Here is a 16,310-nt window from a genome sequence, read left to right as displayed (position 1 = left end):
ATATTTATATATCTTATATATTCGATATTTTTGTATGCTAAAAACAATAATTTTATATCCAAAAATATTAAATAATTTTAAAAGCTTATCCAAAAATATTACTCTGAGGCTATATTTGGAGATTTTTAACTCCAGCACAGTTATTTTGGCATATATTTTGAATTTTATGTTACCAGTTTACCACAACTAGTTTAATGACTAAGCCACATTGTCTTCACAAAGGCACTCTGCTCAAATTAACTGGAAGATGTCACTCTGTCATAGGATTTGTAAGATGTGAATTTCTCATTGATTAAACCAGTTATTTTTTCCATCATCAAAGTGTAAATGTTTCATTGAGCCTACCTTCGGTTATGATCTACATTACAAGTAAATATGTTTTTCTTTTTGAATGTATGCATGTCAAGGCATAAAGTTTGCAGAAGAACATATGACGTACAGAAGCAAAAATACACTGGGTAACACACTATAAGCTGTTTTGGCCCATGGGCATATGTTGTGCTGGTTAGGCTTAGGGATAGTCACCTTCTTCTGCGGGTTGAGCCCTTTGATCCTGTTGACAGGTGGACAGGCATAATCTTCCACAAAATATGAGAGCTAGTCTCATTATTCTGTATATAAAAGTGAAAAGAAAAAAGCCCTAAGGGTTCCACAGGCGAACCTTTCCCTTCTTCTACCCCCATCTCAATTGTTTAATTTAGCGTGCTTTACTTTTAAATTGGTACTTGACATCCTTATTGTGACGCTGCTGTATAATGACGATATTGGATGTTTTTGTTTATTTCCTGGATGTTCATTTAATATAAAAATGATAAAAATAAGTGCAGGGCGGGCTACATGTGCGTCATAAAATGTATTAAATCAAAAACAATGTAAAACCCATTTATTTACTTGGTGTCAAAATTTCAAGTCCTGTTCTTACAGATAGGCTTTGAGTGTCCGTGGCACACTCACCAGGGGTGTATTTCTACATGCCAGGGTGACATTTTTACTCGCATGGGCTAAATTATTTCTCACCCATGACTAGTGAGTGAGTGAAAATTTGGAGACTTGCTTATATTATATACAGTATTTTGTGTATTATAGATAGTGACTTACTAAGTTCTCTACTGCATTATATGCAAGTTCTTGCATTGACGTCACACTGTGTGGGGTCAGTAGTTACAGATACTCTGTACTCTTTTACTGTTGCATTCAGTCCTACCAGATACACTCATTCATGTTACTGAATTAGACGTGGGATAATTGACTGATTGTGATACAGGAGGCTAAGTAGTTCCTAATTCACATACAAATACTGTGCAGATGGGCTGGCTGCTAACTCCCCACTGTTTGCACTATTCAGTGTCATCAGATTGATGTCACTGCCCACTGCTTTAATGAGAAGTGGAGAGAACTTTTCAGAGACATATATCTTTATAATCATCTGGGTCACTTTTAGGTATTTTGACGCTCTTACAATGTTTTTTTTTTTAATTCATAGAAACCAAATTAAGGAAAAAGGTTAATCAGAAGGGAAATTATTAAAAAATCTGTCATTACAGCGTGACAAGACTATCAAACAGGGCTGTTGTCTGGTGATGTGCTTCAAAATGTTGAAGATCATTTTACCATTAATAAGGTGAATATATACAGTTGCAAGAAAAAGTATGTGAACCCTTTGGAATGATATGGATTTCTGCACACATTGGTCATAAAATGTGATCTGATCATCATCTAAGTCACAACAATAGACAATCACAGTCTGCTTAAACTAATAACACACAAAGAATGAAATGTTGCCATGTTTTTATTGAACACACCATGTAAACATTCACAGTGCAGGTGGAAATAGTATGTGAACCCCATAGACCAATGACATCTCCAAGAGCTAATTGGAGTGAGATGTCAGCCAACTGGAGTCCAATCAATGAGATGAGATTGGAGGTGTTGGTTACAGCTGCCCTGCCCTATAAAAAACACACACCAGTTCTGGGTTTGCTTTTCACAAGAAGCATTGCCTGATGTGAATGATGCCTCGCACAAAAGAGCTCTCAGAAGACCTACGATTAAGAATTGTTGACTTGCATAAAGCTGGAAAGGGTTATAAAAGTATCTCCAAAAGCCTTGCTGTTCATCAGTCCACAGTAAGACAAATTGTCTATAAATGGAGAAAGTTCAGCACTGCTGCTACTCTCCCTAGGAGTGGCCGTCCTGTAAAGATGACTGCAAGAGCACAGCGCAGACTGCTCAGTGAGGTGAAGAAGAATCCTAGAGTGTCAGCTAAAGACTTACAAAAGTCACTGGCAAATGCTAACATCCCTGTTAGCAAATCTACAATACGTAAAACACTAAACAAGAATGGATTTCATGGGAGGATACCACAGAGGAAGCCACTGCTGTCCAAACAAAACATTGCTGCACGTGTACAGTTTGCACAAGAGCACCTGGATGTTCCACAGCAGTACTGGCAAAATATTCTGTGGACAGATGAAACCAAAGTTCAGTTGTTTGGAAGAAACACACAACACTATGTGTGGCGAAAAAGAGGCACAGCACACCATCATCAAAACCTCATCCCAACTGTGAAGTATGGTGGTGGGGACATCATGGTTTGAGGCTGCTTTGCTGCATCAGGGCCTGGACGGATTGCTATCATCGAAGGAAAAATAAATTCCCAAGTTTATCAAGACATTTTGCAGGAAGACTTAAGGCCATCTGTCTACCAGCTGAAGCTCAACAGAAAATGGGTGTTGCAACTGGACAATGACCTAAAGCATAGAAGTAAATCAACAACAGAATGGCTTAAACAGAAGAAAATACGCCTTCTGAAGTGGCCCAGTCAGAGTCCTGACCTCAACCCGATTGAGATGCTATGGCATGACCTCAAGAAAGCGATTTACACCAGACATCTCAAGAATATTGCTGAACTGAAACAGTTCTGTAAAGAGGAATGGTCAAGAATTACGTCTGATCTGCAACTACAGGAAATGTTTGGTTGAAGTTATTGCTGCCAAAGGAGGTTCAACCAGTTATTAAATCCAAGGGTTCACATACTTTTTCCACCTGCACTGTGAATGTTTACATGGTGTGTTCAATAAAAACATGGCAACATTTCATTCTTTGTGTGTTATTAGTTTAAGCAGACTGTGATTGTCTATTGTTGTGACTTAGATGATGATCAGATCACATTTTATGACCAATTTGTGCAGAAATCCATATCATTCCAAAGGGTTCACATACTTTTTCTTGCAACTGTACAGTATGCAGACAGGATATGGTTTACATGAAAAGTGTAGGAATTTCAGTACAAATAGACTCTATATTCTTTGTACCAGCGCTCAAAGGTTCGGGAATAAATTCCCTGAGCTGATTTAAATAATGAGGAGGAATAATTTATACATGATGGCTTCAATTGAGTCTTCATACAGTGAATATAATGGCTGAGAAACAGTTGTACCTGGTAACAATCTGTTCAGTAGGAGGAGGGGGTGGCTGGGAACATGAACATCAAAACACACAACTTTGGTCCAAAATTCCAAAAATGAGCATCGAGGATATCGAGTCGAGGATATAGAGTTATCTAAAAGAAGTATGTTAAAATCTCTTCCAGGTTTGGCAAGCTTAACACTTTGGATATTCATTTAACACGAAAAACACGTAGGGCGTATGAATATACCAATTCATACCCTCATAACGCATTGGTGGGGTGCCCTCCTATTCTCTTGTAGAGTATTTGATGGATTTTGGGAGGGCAATGGTATTTAGAGGATGGTTGACTTGTTTAAAGGAGATCTGGCACGTCTCAGGATTTGGTATATTTTGTTTACGTATACCCTATATTTATAGAATATGTTTTTCCAAGGTCTGAAAACTATAATTAAATGTAGAGATCCAGACTTATCCACAATTTTTTGCTTGGTGTATAGTATAGCTGACCATGGCTATAAGTTTTCATAATTTGTCTGGAATTTCTACCACTAAATAAAACATTAAACATCACTTGTCGCTTGTGTTAGCTTTTTATTTTTAATGTGATTCTTCTTCTTTTTTTAAAATTATATATTAAGATTTAGCAGTTGGAATCACAGTCCAGTTCACAGACACAGACAGAGCACACATTGATGGAAGAGAAACAGAACTTTTGTTTCTGTTTAATCTCCTCTAGCTACGCTCTCTCTATGCCTACTGACAGTTACAAACGACAGAGCTTATAACAATGATTGACAGTGAAGCCGAGATGGACAAACACATGGTATATAAGCGACAGTTCCCCTTTAAAATCCCAATCTATGAACTCACAGTTTGTGGCTATGTCTTGCTTTTAAACCTCCTTAAGGATACATGATGTAAATTTTCCATCACGATTGCCTTTTATTTGTATGCCTTTTAACATCTTACAGACTCCTTATTAATATTGTAATGCCATGTGCTATCTGAAGCTGCACTTAGTATAAACATTGTTATGCTCACCAGATTTTAGGTTCTCTAATTTAATTGCATCAGTTTTTCTAAATATTTATTGTGTTGTCTTCAACCCTTAATGTGTATTAAAGTACCAATTGCAGAATGCTGAAGGTAATGTCTGTGCATTATAAATAAAACAGCAGGAAACATAGATATTAGTCCCTTTCAAGATTAAAGAGACGCTCCACTGCCCAAATGCAAAACAATAAAAAAATCTATGTTTAGTAGAAATACTCCAAGAGGGAGCATGCATTTTTTTTCTATTTGGGAACCATGAAAAACATTGCAAGCCCGCCCCTTCTAACATCGCCCTGACTTTCTGTGGTTGTCCAATTCCCAATACAGTTCAGTGTTAATTTTGTGGACTAAAACTTTTAGTCAGATTTTAGTCGACTAAAACTAAAACAGTGAAAAAATTTACTTAGACCATCTGGATACCAGATCCGGAGGTCTATAGTAAGTACTGGAGTAGGAAAGATGGGATTACCAAATCAATTAATGATAGGACCGTAAAGAGTCTTTAGCAAAAATAACAAAATAGGTGGTCAAATACCCGAATTGGGTAAAAAATATCGCCACAATGGCTCACCTCAAATTATCTTGGTCAATGGAGTACTTTATAGATTTGTCTTGAGATAGCTACAGATATTAGACTTTAATCATGGAAGGCCAATTCTGATAGCTACAGGCAGCAGATAAGCTTAGCTCCAAGTTTCTAAGTAAAGTATTGACTAGAAACACTGGTCTTAAGGCTGGGAGCAGACTTAGTTGCAAAGCTCTATAGGCCACAGCTAGCGTCTGTGGAATTATCTACATAGAGCCAACAGGATTAAAAAGTAGTCTTGCAAATAATCAACAGTTCAAAACTGCACGCATACCCACACATATGAGGGCTAGATAACTGCAATGAGACCTACTTGTAATGTCTAAGGCTCTCAGTATATCTTACCCATATTATATGAAAAGAACCGGGGGGGGAATTGAAACAGCTTGCAGGACTGTAGTACTAAGTCTAAGAGAATATAATTAACTGCTCCCAGGCAACATGTCCAGTGTGATGAGGTGAAAAATAAGGAAAGTGAAAATTAGAGTGATCTTATGTGTAGAACCATACTTAGATTGTTGGTTACCTACACATAGTGACAGTGCCCTAGTGAAAAAATAAGTGAAAGGAAAGAGAAACCCGACGCGCGTTTCGGTGCTTTCAGTAATGCACCTTCGTAATGCACCTGACGAAGGTGCATTACTGAAAGCACCGAAACGCGAAAGCAACGAAAATTCTTTCACTATTCTCTATTTAGGGGTCAAGCCCCAGGACACCTCTGGAGTGTCCAAACTAGGTGAATCTCTGCCAGTGTTGAGGAGTTCCATCAGTTGGACCCACCAACAAGGGCAGGGATACATTTCTTTATTTAAAACTAAAACAGTTCAGATGACTAAAATACGACTAAAACTAAAATGGCTTTTTAGTCAAAAGACTATGACTAAATTGAGATTTGCCACTAAAATTAAAACTGATACAGCTCAATGGTAAGTCTTTGCAGGGCAGGTGATCTGGACAATTGAGTTTAGCTCCACTGAGTTAAAGGGACACTCCAGGCACCCAGACCACTTCTGCCCATTGGAGTGGTCTGGGTGCCAACTCCCACTACCCTTAACCCTGCAAGTGTAATTATTGCAGTTTTTTTTATAAACTGCAATAATTACATTGCAGGGTTAACTCCACCTCTAGTGGCTGTCTACTAGACAGCCACTAGAGGGAACTTCCTGATTTATAGCAAAGATTTTCTTTTTCAATGCTTTCCTATGAGGAGCACGAATGTGCATGCCGCGCATGCGCATTAGGTCTCCTCGGCTGGTGGGCGGGATCAGTCTCGCCCACCGGCCGACGGAGTCAGTAGGAGGAGCGGCGCGGAGGAGGAGGCAGCGACGAGGGATATCGTCGCTGCCTCAGGTAAGTGACTGAAGGGATTTTCACCCCTTCAGCAACTGGGGATTGGGGGAGTAGGAGGGAGAGGGATCCTGCAGTGCCAGGAAAACGGATTGTTCCTTTAACCAAACCAGATAGTAATAGGACCGGTTGCCTGGTTGTTTAATTTATAAAAGTGTCAATTTCTATTGAAGCCTGCACTTTTTGTAAAATGAAAAAGAGGACACACTCTTCACACATAAAGCACTTCCGCAAGCTAAAGTACTTTAGGGGTCTAGAGGATCCCTTTAATTTACTGTTATCATACCCTACTGAAAATAGGTAGATATGTAATGAAAGAAAGATTCCTGGACACTTGGACACCTAAGCCTGCCTCATGTAATGACTTATAATGCTGTATAGTATTAATTGATTGGAAACAATTAAAGTGGAACTGTCATTCCTCAGACTTTGCAATAACCAATGGCTATCGCTGCACAATTTCTTTTCTTTTCTTTTTTTACATTTTCAGTAGTTTTATTTTGTGCATTTTTTATTTGCGTGGCATATCATCTAAAGTAAGTGAACCGCAAGGGTACCATGCATGCAAACAGCGCTGTTGAAGGAATTGCCAGGCGCACCTGTGCTCGTTAGACATTTCATTGTCATCCGAGGCGTTAGGCAGCAGCACAGTCGCCCTGAACATGAATGTACCGGAAACATTTTTTTGTATTTACCTACATAACTCTATTCATCCTGTAAATGTTTACAGCGAAGGAATGAGGAACTATCACGTCCAGAGGAGTGACAGCTCAGCAATAAAATAACTTTTGTATTGGAATATTTGTTTCCCCTCTATATCAATGTCTGGTCTCAAATGTAGACTCAGTATTTGTTGGCTTATGTTACAGATAATCATCAGGCACACTTGTGCTTAGGCATCGGTGCCCAAAGGTAGAATCCCAGATGTTTTAAAACAACAACTTACATTATGCTTTGTCATTCTAAAAGCATTCTAAAGACGCAAAGCATCATGGAAGTTGTAGTTCTGCAACATCTTGGGATCTACCATTTGGGCACCCGTGCTGTAAGGGAATGTAAAAGTAGAAAAACAGAAAATGCAGGCTACTTGTTGGCCCTCTTCTCTTTTCTATCTTTATGCATTTTTATTTTATATTTTAAACATTAAATAAACTAGCTTTTGTAAATGCCCTACGGTTTTATTTTTATCGCATTCATAGTTACCGCTTTCTTTCAACTCTTTGCTTCTGAGCTTGCATTATTTTCAGAGAATGTCGTTTTACTTGTTTTATCAAAAGCAGAGAACTAGGTGTTTCTATATAATATATCTATATATATACGTGTAGATATCTAGTAACATATTGCATGTAAACACAGCAAGAAAGGATTGCGAAACATATCAATTATACACAGATGTAGAGACAACTGTAAGTATAATAATGTTTTCAGAATTAATAGAAAAGGGAGCGATATCATGAGCGTAAGACTGACCTAGAGAGTAGGAAATCAACAAAAAATGCCTGTTCAAAACCAACTGGCATAAAGTGGTGGTTAAACTTGGCACTGAGCAACTTGGCAAATGATCACAGATATTTATAATGATGGCATTAGGCCTATCTGGCTTACACAATTAGAGGGTGAGGGGTCATGAGAGTAATAAAGAAAGAGTATGTCAGTAATTGTAGGCCAAAATAGACACAATGGGAACATTCTCCAATTCAGCTCTTTTTCCAACTTGTCCAATTTTTCCAAAATTTTGTCTTGAAGAAACACTCCAGGCACCATAACCACAACAGCTCACTGTAGTTGTTTTAGAGCCAGGAGTACTGTGCCATCCCTCATGTACGCCGTCAAACCATTTTAGAGTGGCTTAGCTCATTGGCTGAGAGTGATTAGCTGATTATATCAGTCAATGAACTGGCCCAGGGCTCAGCTCAGGGAGCCAACAGAAGGAGCAGGGGCTTCCGTCTTTCCGTGATGTATGTGAGGAGGCAGACAGCGGCACCTTTCAGACTCCAGGTAAGAAGTCAAAACATTCTAAAACAGTTTGACAACTTGGGGGACACCAGGGAACTCTTGGCACCATTGTCACCGCAGCGTGCTATGGTGAATATGGTTCTTGGAAGGTTTCTTTAAATTTAGCAATTTTTCTACAATTTAGTACAATACCCGGTTTAGTGAGAATGTTTTTGTCTGTTACTTTTTTTTTTCAAGATTGAAACATCAACATTTGGAAAAGTGCACTGTGATACCTTTCAGAGTGATTTGTGTCACAGTGGTGTCTGTTTCTGTCTTGGCCATGAATGACAGATTGTTGATGTGTATGTGCTTGTGCTATAAATTGCACAAAGCCCACTGATTTATGGACAGTGGTTAAGCTCAAGAGATTTCAATCATTGTATGTATTTCATAGAGGGATCTTTGTCTGTGTAACAGGGGGATGACTCCAGCTGAAGCAGAGATTCACTTTTTAGAAAATGCCAAGAAGCTGTCGATGTATGGAGTGGATTTACACCATGCCAAGGTATAGAATGGAGAGTGGAGTTTCAGGATTCTTATGTTCTTATCATATGTATTGGTACCCTTTCTTCACCTGTGCCTCTAACACTCGGCTCTCACTGATTTACTTGGTCTATTGCGACATTTCTGTGTATGTCTTGACCCACAGTACTGATTCTGCTTGATCCCTTTTACACATCCAGATTTAATCTCCATTCCTTCCCAACTTATACGCCTTGACTGGTACCAACATTTCATCAACAGGACTCTGAAGGCATTGATATAATGCTGGGTGTCTGTGCCAATGGACTACTAATCTACAGAGACCGGCTGAGGATAAATCGCTTTGCATGGCCAAAGATCCTAAAGATTTCTTACAAGAGGAGCAATTTCTACATCAAGATCCGACCGGGAGAGGTGAGAAACAAGGATGGAATCTTACCCATTACTGTAAGAGGCCATCAGATATTCCAAATGCCAGATTTTTGTATATGATGTTTGATGACTGATTATTTTTCTGTTTCTCATTTGTGCTGTAAGGGTCTTGCTCTCTCTTGTTTCAGTATGAGCAATTTGAGAGCACCATCGGGTTCAAATTACCAAATCACAGAGCAGCAAAGCGTCTATGGAAGGTCTGCATAGAACATCACACCTTCTTCAGGTGGGTATGGTAAGCACGATGCAATGCTTGTGGGAGGCTGCTATGTTCAGATTAGTTATAACATAAAGGGCAGCAAGTCATTATGCAGCAATAGAGCTATATTGAGAATCATTATAATTATAATGAGGCGTCAGGCTGGAGATCTAAATAGAATAGAATCAGCACAGAGGTGTAGTGAAAGCGGTGAGGTTTATTTGTGCGTAAATATATAATTACTAGCTGATGTCATAGAAAAGGATGAGTTAAAGACAGTTTGAATTTGCTATCAGTTTAGATAGAATAGAAAATGCAAAGAATGTGTATAGAAGTCAATTTCAGATTAACTATTTGAGTATCTTCACTGTCTTTTCTACCTAAAGGCTTGTCTCGCCAGAGCCTGCCCCAAAGGGTTTTCTAGTGATGGGTTCCAAATTTCGGTACAGTGGTCGTACGCAGGCACAAACACAGCAGGCAAGTGCCCTAATAGACCGGCCGGCTCCCAACTTTAAACGCTCTGCCAGCAAACGATACACGCTGTCCCAGAGCCACGAAGGAGGTATGTAAGGGGCATAGGTAATTGTGTGACAGTGTGTGTTGGCTGGATAATGTTTGTCAGTTTAACTTGTCTGAAATGTTTGGAGCTTGGCATTTTATGCCACCATATTTGTTTGATCAGTATGTGTGTGGTACAACTTTAAAGTATTCATTGAGCACTATGGGGGTTATGTAGAAAATATATCCTGTTCTAAAATGTGGTCTAAAGTGGTAAAAGCGGGGCAGTCAACATGGAAACCTATGGTACCATCAGGTACATTGCGTTGATGACACCACCTTTATTCCATATTTGCACCACTTTTATAACATGACATGCATAAATGCATAAATCTCTATACATCCAAGACCACTGAAATAGCTTTGAGAAAATAGATATTTATTACAGTTTCAATTGTTTTTCCTGTGTCTTATCTTCCCTATTATATCCTTTCCCCACCTTTGTCTACAATGTTTATGTATTTAATCATGAGTTTTGGGGCAATGCTCCTACGTTGTTATGCTGACGACGGTACTTTGAACAAGTTACTGTGTATTAGTGCGGAACACAGCTCTAGGTGTTTAGGTTCTTTGTTTGTCCTACCACCCAGGGATGTGAGATATTACTCTCAAAGCGGGGTCTTGACAAAATGGCAGAATGAGTTGTCCACCAACCTGCATTAATGTATCTTCCTTTTCTTACTATATCTCTCACTGTCAGGATTCTCGCGACATGCTGCTGTGAATGAGAACCATGAGTCGTCACCAGAGAAAAATCACGAAGGTTCTCGAAGAGAGAGGGAGGAGGACGAAGAAGAAGAGGTGACAACACCTACCAAAATCAAGGAACTAAAGGTGAGCGAGCACATGGTTTCACACTGGCGTTATTGGTAAGTGTCCCCCAGTCTGTTTGCAAATGCATAAATACAATGTGCCCATGTTTTGCATCTGCATGCACAATGTATGTGTCTTTTAAATATGTGCATATGTGTATTGTGTGTGTGATTGATGAACAGAAAACAAGTAGGGAAGTTTGGGAAAAATATGTCCATCTATATCAACAGTGAAAGCATTCTATAAACTAAAGAGTCAATTATCTGGGGACCACTGCATTAGATAATTAATCCAGTTACACTTTGTAGATTTTACACATCTTCTGAAAATGTATTCATCTACTGCCATTCTTCAAATTCCCGGACACATACATCAGAGTTTCTCAGCCTAGGTCCTCAAACAACCAAAGTATGTAGGAACCCTTCATATACGCACAGGTCGTTCTATCAGAAGAACTGAGACACCAGTTGAATCTACGCATGCCTATGGAGAAACTAGTTATTTGATCAGGTATGGACCAAATCAGAGAAGCTCTACTTTAGAACAGGGAGACACATTCCAGTGAAGGATATTTACTTATAGGCCTTGAAGGACGCCCATGTTTGGGTTGTCCATAATGTGGATATCTTTCCAAGAGTTCCATTGCAGATTGAATTGAAGGACATTTGCCCATAGCAGCATGTACAGCATTGTATCTCCTGAATCTCTCAGTGCCATAGTAACTTTACCATATTTAGGGCACCGTGATCTTTGTTAAGAATGCACTTTAGTAAAATTGATTATTGTAGAACTCTAAAATCTGCAAAGGTTTGATGAAAGGTCAGTGTGTGTGTATCTGTGCGTGTGTCTGTACACTCTGTTTAGAATACCGGCTGCATAATTGCATATCTTTGTATCCACGTGTGCATGTTCTAATGCCTGTATTCATAGATAAAGCATATAGACCATGTGTCCTTTTGTACAACCATTGCCCAAGTGCAAGTGAAAGCAGTTTTTGTTCTCAGGTAAAACCAGAATATGGAAAGTTAAACATAGTTCTACCTCGGTAACAGTAAATGGCTGTATAACTGTACTTAGCTTTAGCTAAGTGGTGGCTCTTGAGAACCAAAGATGCTAACACATGCTGTGTGAATTCCTTTTTTTACCATTGTACATGTGTCTGTTTGTGTTTCCCAGTGCCTGTTGATTTTTTTGTGAGGCAACTATTCCATTGGAAGTACAGTCAAATGTGCACGTCCAGCTGTTACTGAACTACAGTTCCCATAATCCTCTGCATAGATCCTTGCTATCATTGTAGCTAGAAGAGTTTTTTTGGGAGTTGTAATCTAGTAACTTCTGAAGGTCCATATTAGCTTACACCTTACCGCTCGGTGTCTTTTGTGTATGTGTTTATATACATTACTGTATGTCCATGCTTTCAACTCCCATGTGTACAGCCGTGTTTCTGTGCTGCATTTTCTCCCTCTCACTCGCTTGCTTCTGTTTCTTACTTATCGCTACCAGTCGGAACAAGAGAGCACTCCCCGGCACAAGGAGGTACCCAACTACTTAAACCAAAATCCATTTACCTTCCCGGCTCCCATCCACCTCTCCTATGATCCCTCTACTTAACCCAGCATCCAACTTCTTACCCAAATACCCACGGATGTGACCCAGTGCCTGCCACAGAACCATTAACCTATCCTACATATTATCCTGTATCCTTCCTGCCTACTTATCCCTGCTTCCAACAAGTAACCCAGTTATTCATCTGCCATTACCTGCCTGTTTTCCTGCCACTCTGCCCCGCTGTTTACTCAACTAGTCAGAATAATCTGCCCTAAATGATCCAGTATCCTAAATTGATGATTATCCTTGATGTATTACCCAGCTGATAGATGACATAACACTCAAACCAAAAGGTTTACGCACATTCCAGTAAAGATTTTATTTGGACATTGCCTGTAGGGATGGTGTTACGAGCCATGTAACTAAACAATATAAATAGTAAAATCCGCGTATTGCCCGGTACACAAATAGTTTACCATAGATGTAAGCTCGAACGAGCAGGGTCCTCTTCAACCTATTGTTCCTGTAAGTTTATTTGTAATTGTACTATTTATAGTTAAATCCCCCCCTCTCATAATATTGTAAAGTGCTACGGAATCTGTTGGCGCTATATAAATTGCAATAATAATAATAATAATAATAATAGATAACAAGCCTCCTGCTTGCTCATCTGCCACATCAGTAATCTAATTGTAAAGAAATTGATTTACATAACGAGCTACAAGAAAATGCAGAACATCTATGTTATACCTGGGTACCAAGGAACACCTTTCAGTGTCACCTGGGTCTCCCAGCTAATGGTGGACAACTCCATCCCCAGTGAATGATGGCTATTGGATTGTTTCACTGTAACTATAGCTTCATGTCACACAACATAACATAAGTTGGCAACACTACGTATATTGAGGTCCTAATAGCCAGAAGGCACAACAAATCCATGGTAAAACTCAAACTGAGGGAACTCAAATACTTTATATATTGGGTCGGGGACTTGGGAAGGGACATCACTTAGGGAACAGTTAATAACAAAAAAAATTATAATCTAAATCAGCAAAATGCTACACTAACACATGGGTCATTTTTAAAAGGGGAGAGACCATTAGGTAATTGGTGAGTTGAGTAATGTAAATACGGTTAATCCACTGTTTGTATTGCTTATTTTATAAGCCTGATATTCTAGAATGAAATTAATATAACCAGCCAGTAAAAGGTACTGACACTGTGCTAATTGAATTATCCAAAGTATAGTTATGTACAATAGTGTGATTATTATTCATGTCCTTTACAGATAAACTGTTCCCAGGCACATTAATAACCCAATAATACCATTCAAGCTGTGACATAACGGTAGTAGGCCTCCATTCACAGTTATAGAGTAAGCTGTTTAATTCACGATTGCCTATTTCAGGGATAAAGTAGCACCCAAATTGTTCCATCCCTGCTACTTCCAGTGGCTACTTTGTGATGCCTTCATTATCTTCATAGACTAATGGTAGACATCGGGAAAAGTTCTAGGAATAACCAGTGATGATCATTTATGTGATGCTTTATTTTAAGCATATAGTGTCTGTGAGGTACACATGCAATTTGCCAATGGGTGAAGTGAGAACTATTACCTGTATAGGCCAGGAATAAAATATAATTTATAACCAGTTTTACAAACAAACCTGTGCAGATTCTCTTGGCATGGTTTGGATATTATTACTGAATAGCTCTTCAAAAAAGCCCCAGAAGTTCAAATCAATCTCATATTTAAACTATAAACTGCAAATAATTTGATAACATTGCTCTGAATGTACTACATTCAAATGTCAGGGTTTCCAACATCTGCTTATTTACCCCTATTATGTTCAGCAAGTTATGCTAAGCAATCTGCCCTGAACTCAGCAATATATGTCCAACACATCACTTTCTCCCACTTAGCATGTTAACAAGATGTAAGGTCCACAAGCCCTGAGAGATCTGAAAGATTCAACACATTTTAGCAATAGCAGAAACCCTTCCACTGTCAGAAATCGGATCTTAGGGATTGCAGATGTGGCTCTGACTCCATGATTACATCTCTTCCTTAGTTCCTGGACAAGTCGGAAGATGTCCTGTTGAAGCACCAGGCCAGTATCAACGAACTGAAGAGAACTTTGAAACAACCAAACAGCAAACTGGTTCACAGAGAACGTGGAAGTCAAAAACGGCTTCCTTCCTCACCTACCTCCTCATCCCCCAAACCAGAGGTCAGTGGGTTTAACTGGCAATGCTTCGTCATCGCTTCCAGTAGTGAGCAAATATAATCCAATTTGTTTATTTGCTGTTATTCTTAGTAAGGTTATTTACATCAGACTATTGGTACTTTAAAGGCATGTGTGTGTTTGTATAAAACACAAAAAAACAGACTGTGCCAAAAGGTGTGAACAGATAGAGTAATATAATAATATTAAAAAGTCCAAATATTCACAATCCAAATATCGCGATCTCAACTGTTTCTGGATTCTTGGGGAATGTTGGTTCTTGGTTAAGGTGCTTGTAAATATATGTAGTGAGACACCAAATTACAAATAGTAGTGCAGACTGTTTTGGCACAAAAATAGGGCTCACAACAGTAGTATATGAGGTAGTACTCACATGTTATGGAGCTTAAACTAGCTCTAAGTAAAATTGCTTGCAGCGATACAATCCCCACTGATGGATATAACTTTTGAAGCAAATATATACATACACATATATCCCTACATATATTTACAAGCACCTTCACCAAGAACCAACATTCCCCAAGAATCCAGAAACAGCCGGGATTGTGATATCTGGACTGTGAATATTTGGATTTTGTAATATTATTAATATATTATTCTATCTGTTCACACCTTTTGGAGCAACCTGTTTTTTTTGTATTTTATGCTGTCTATGGGTTTGAGGGCATCCCCTATATCCAGTGTTTGCTGCCTAAGTCTAGGCAGTTGTTATCCATTTTTGTGTTTTCCTTTTATGTATGTGTTTGTGTTTGTGTGTGTGCATGTGAAATACACATGTTATAGTCAAAATGTTAGCCCAAATAGCCATGTAGTAAAACAATCTTCAGTTCAGTCTACTTAGCATTTGTATCCCAAATCTTCAAGCATTTTGTTAAAGGACCACTCTAGGCACCCAGACGACTTCAGCTTAATGAAGTGGTCTGGGTGCCAGGTACCTCTAGGATTAACCCTTTTTTTTTTTATAAACATAGCAGTTTCAGAGAAACTGCTATGTTTATAATGAGGGTTAATCCAGCCTCCAAATCCTCTAGTGGCTGTCTCATTGACAGCCGCTAGAGGCGCTTGCGTGCTTCTCACTGTGAAAATCACAGTGAGAGCACGCAAGCGTCCATAGGAAAGCATTGTAAATGCTTTCCTATGCGACCGGCTGAATGCGAGCGCGGCTCCTGCCGCGCATGCGCATTCAGCCGATGACGTCGCGATCAAGATGGAGAGGAGGAGGAAAGCTCCCCGCCCGGCGCTGGAAAAAGAGGTAAGTTTAACCCCTTCCTCTCTCCAGAGCCCGGCGGGAGGGGGTCCCTGAGGGTGGGGGCACCCTCAGGGTACTCTAGTGCCAGGAAAACGAGTATGTTTTCCTGGCACTAGAGTGGTCCTTTAACTTCTTGCGGCATTCCCTTTAGAGAATTAACCCTTTATAGAAAGGCAGGATATTTATGACCCCAACATGCAAAACTTGGGTCAGTCTTGCTCAATACAAACAATAGGGCAGTAGAGTATTACCAGGCCTTAGAATGGCCAGACTTTTGCACAGGAAGAGAGTACACAGAAATGAGACAAAGTGAAAGGGATACCTGTACCTATGTATCTGTGCCATAATGTGCCAGCGTGTGTAAGAGAGAGTATGGCATGTTCTGTG

At 39.4% G+C, this 16,310-nt stretch overlaps 2 protein-coding genes across 8 annotated transcripts in view; one reads left to right on the top strand and one right to left on the bottom strand.

Moving 5' to 3' along the window:
- Positions 1 to 16,310, bottom strand: part of SGK2 (serum/glucocorticoid regulated kinase 2) — a 538,190-nt gene that overhangs the window by 435,238 nt on the left and 86,642 nt on the right. The gene's annotated exons all lie outside the window — the stretch shown is intronic.
- Positions 1 to 16,310, top strand: part of EPB41L1 (erythrocyte membrane protein band 4.1 like 1) — a 182,480-nt gene that overhangs the window by 124,856 nt on the left and 41,314 nt on the right. For 5 of the 7 annotated variants that reach the window (XM_063455685.1, XM_063455683.1, XM_063455687.1 and 2 more), the window contains 7 exons: positions 8,813 to 8,900; positions 9,140 to 9,292; positions 9,439 to 9,536; positions 9,896 to 10,071; positions 10,768 to 10,901; positions 12,384 to 12,416; positions 14,501 to 14,659. In XM_063455685.1, coding sequence (XP_063311755.1) covers positions 8,813 to 8,900; positions 9,140 to 9,292; positions 9,439 to 9,536; positions 9,896 to 10,071; positions 10,768 to 10,901; positions 12,384 to 12,416; positions 14,501 to 14,659 — 841 coding nt within the window. The remainder of the gene's footprint in view (positions 1 to 8,812; positions 8,901 to 9,139; positions 9,293 to 9,438; positions 9,537 to 9,895; positions 10,072 to 10,767; positions 10,902 to 12,383; positions 12,417 to 14,500; positions 14,660 to 16,310) is intronic. The other 2 variants (XM_063455686.1, XM_063455688.1) reach the window with 1 other exon arrangement.

The sequence above is a fragment of the Pelobates fuscus genome, chromosome 5 (assembly GCF_036172605.1).
Source record: "Pelobates fuscus isolate aPelFus1 chromosome 5, aPelFus1.pri, whole genome shotgun sequence".
Classification (NCBI taxonomy): domain Eukaryota; kingdom Metazoa; phylum Chordata; class Amphibia; order Anura; family Pelobatidae; genus Pelobates; species Pelobates fuscus.
The sequence above is the reverse complement of the archived record's forward strand: the minus strand, read 5'-3'. Positions and strand labels throughout refer to the sequence as shown.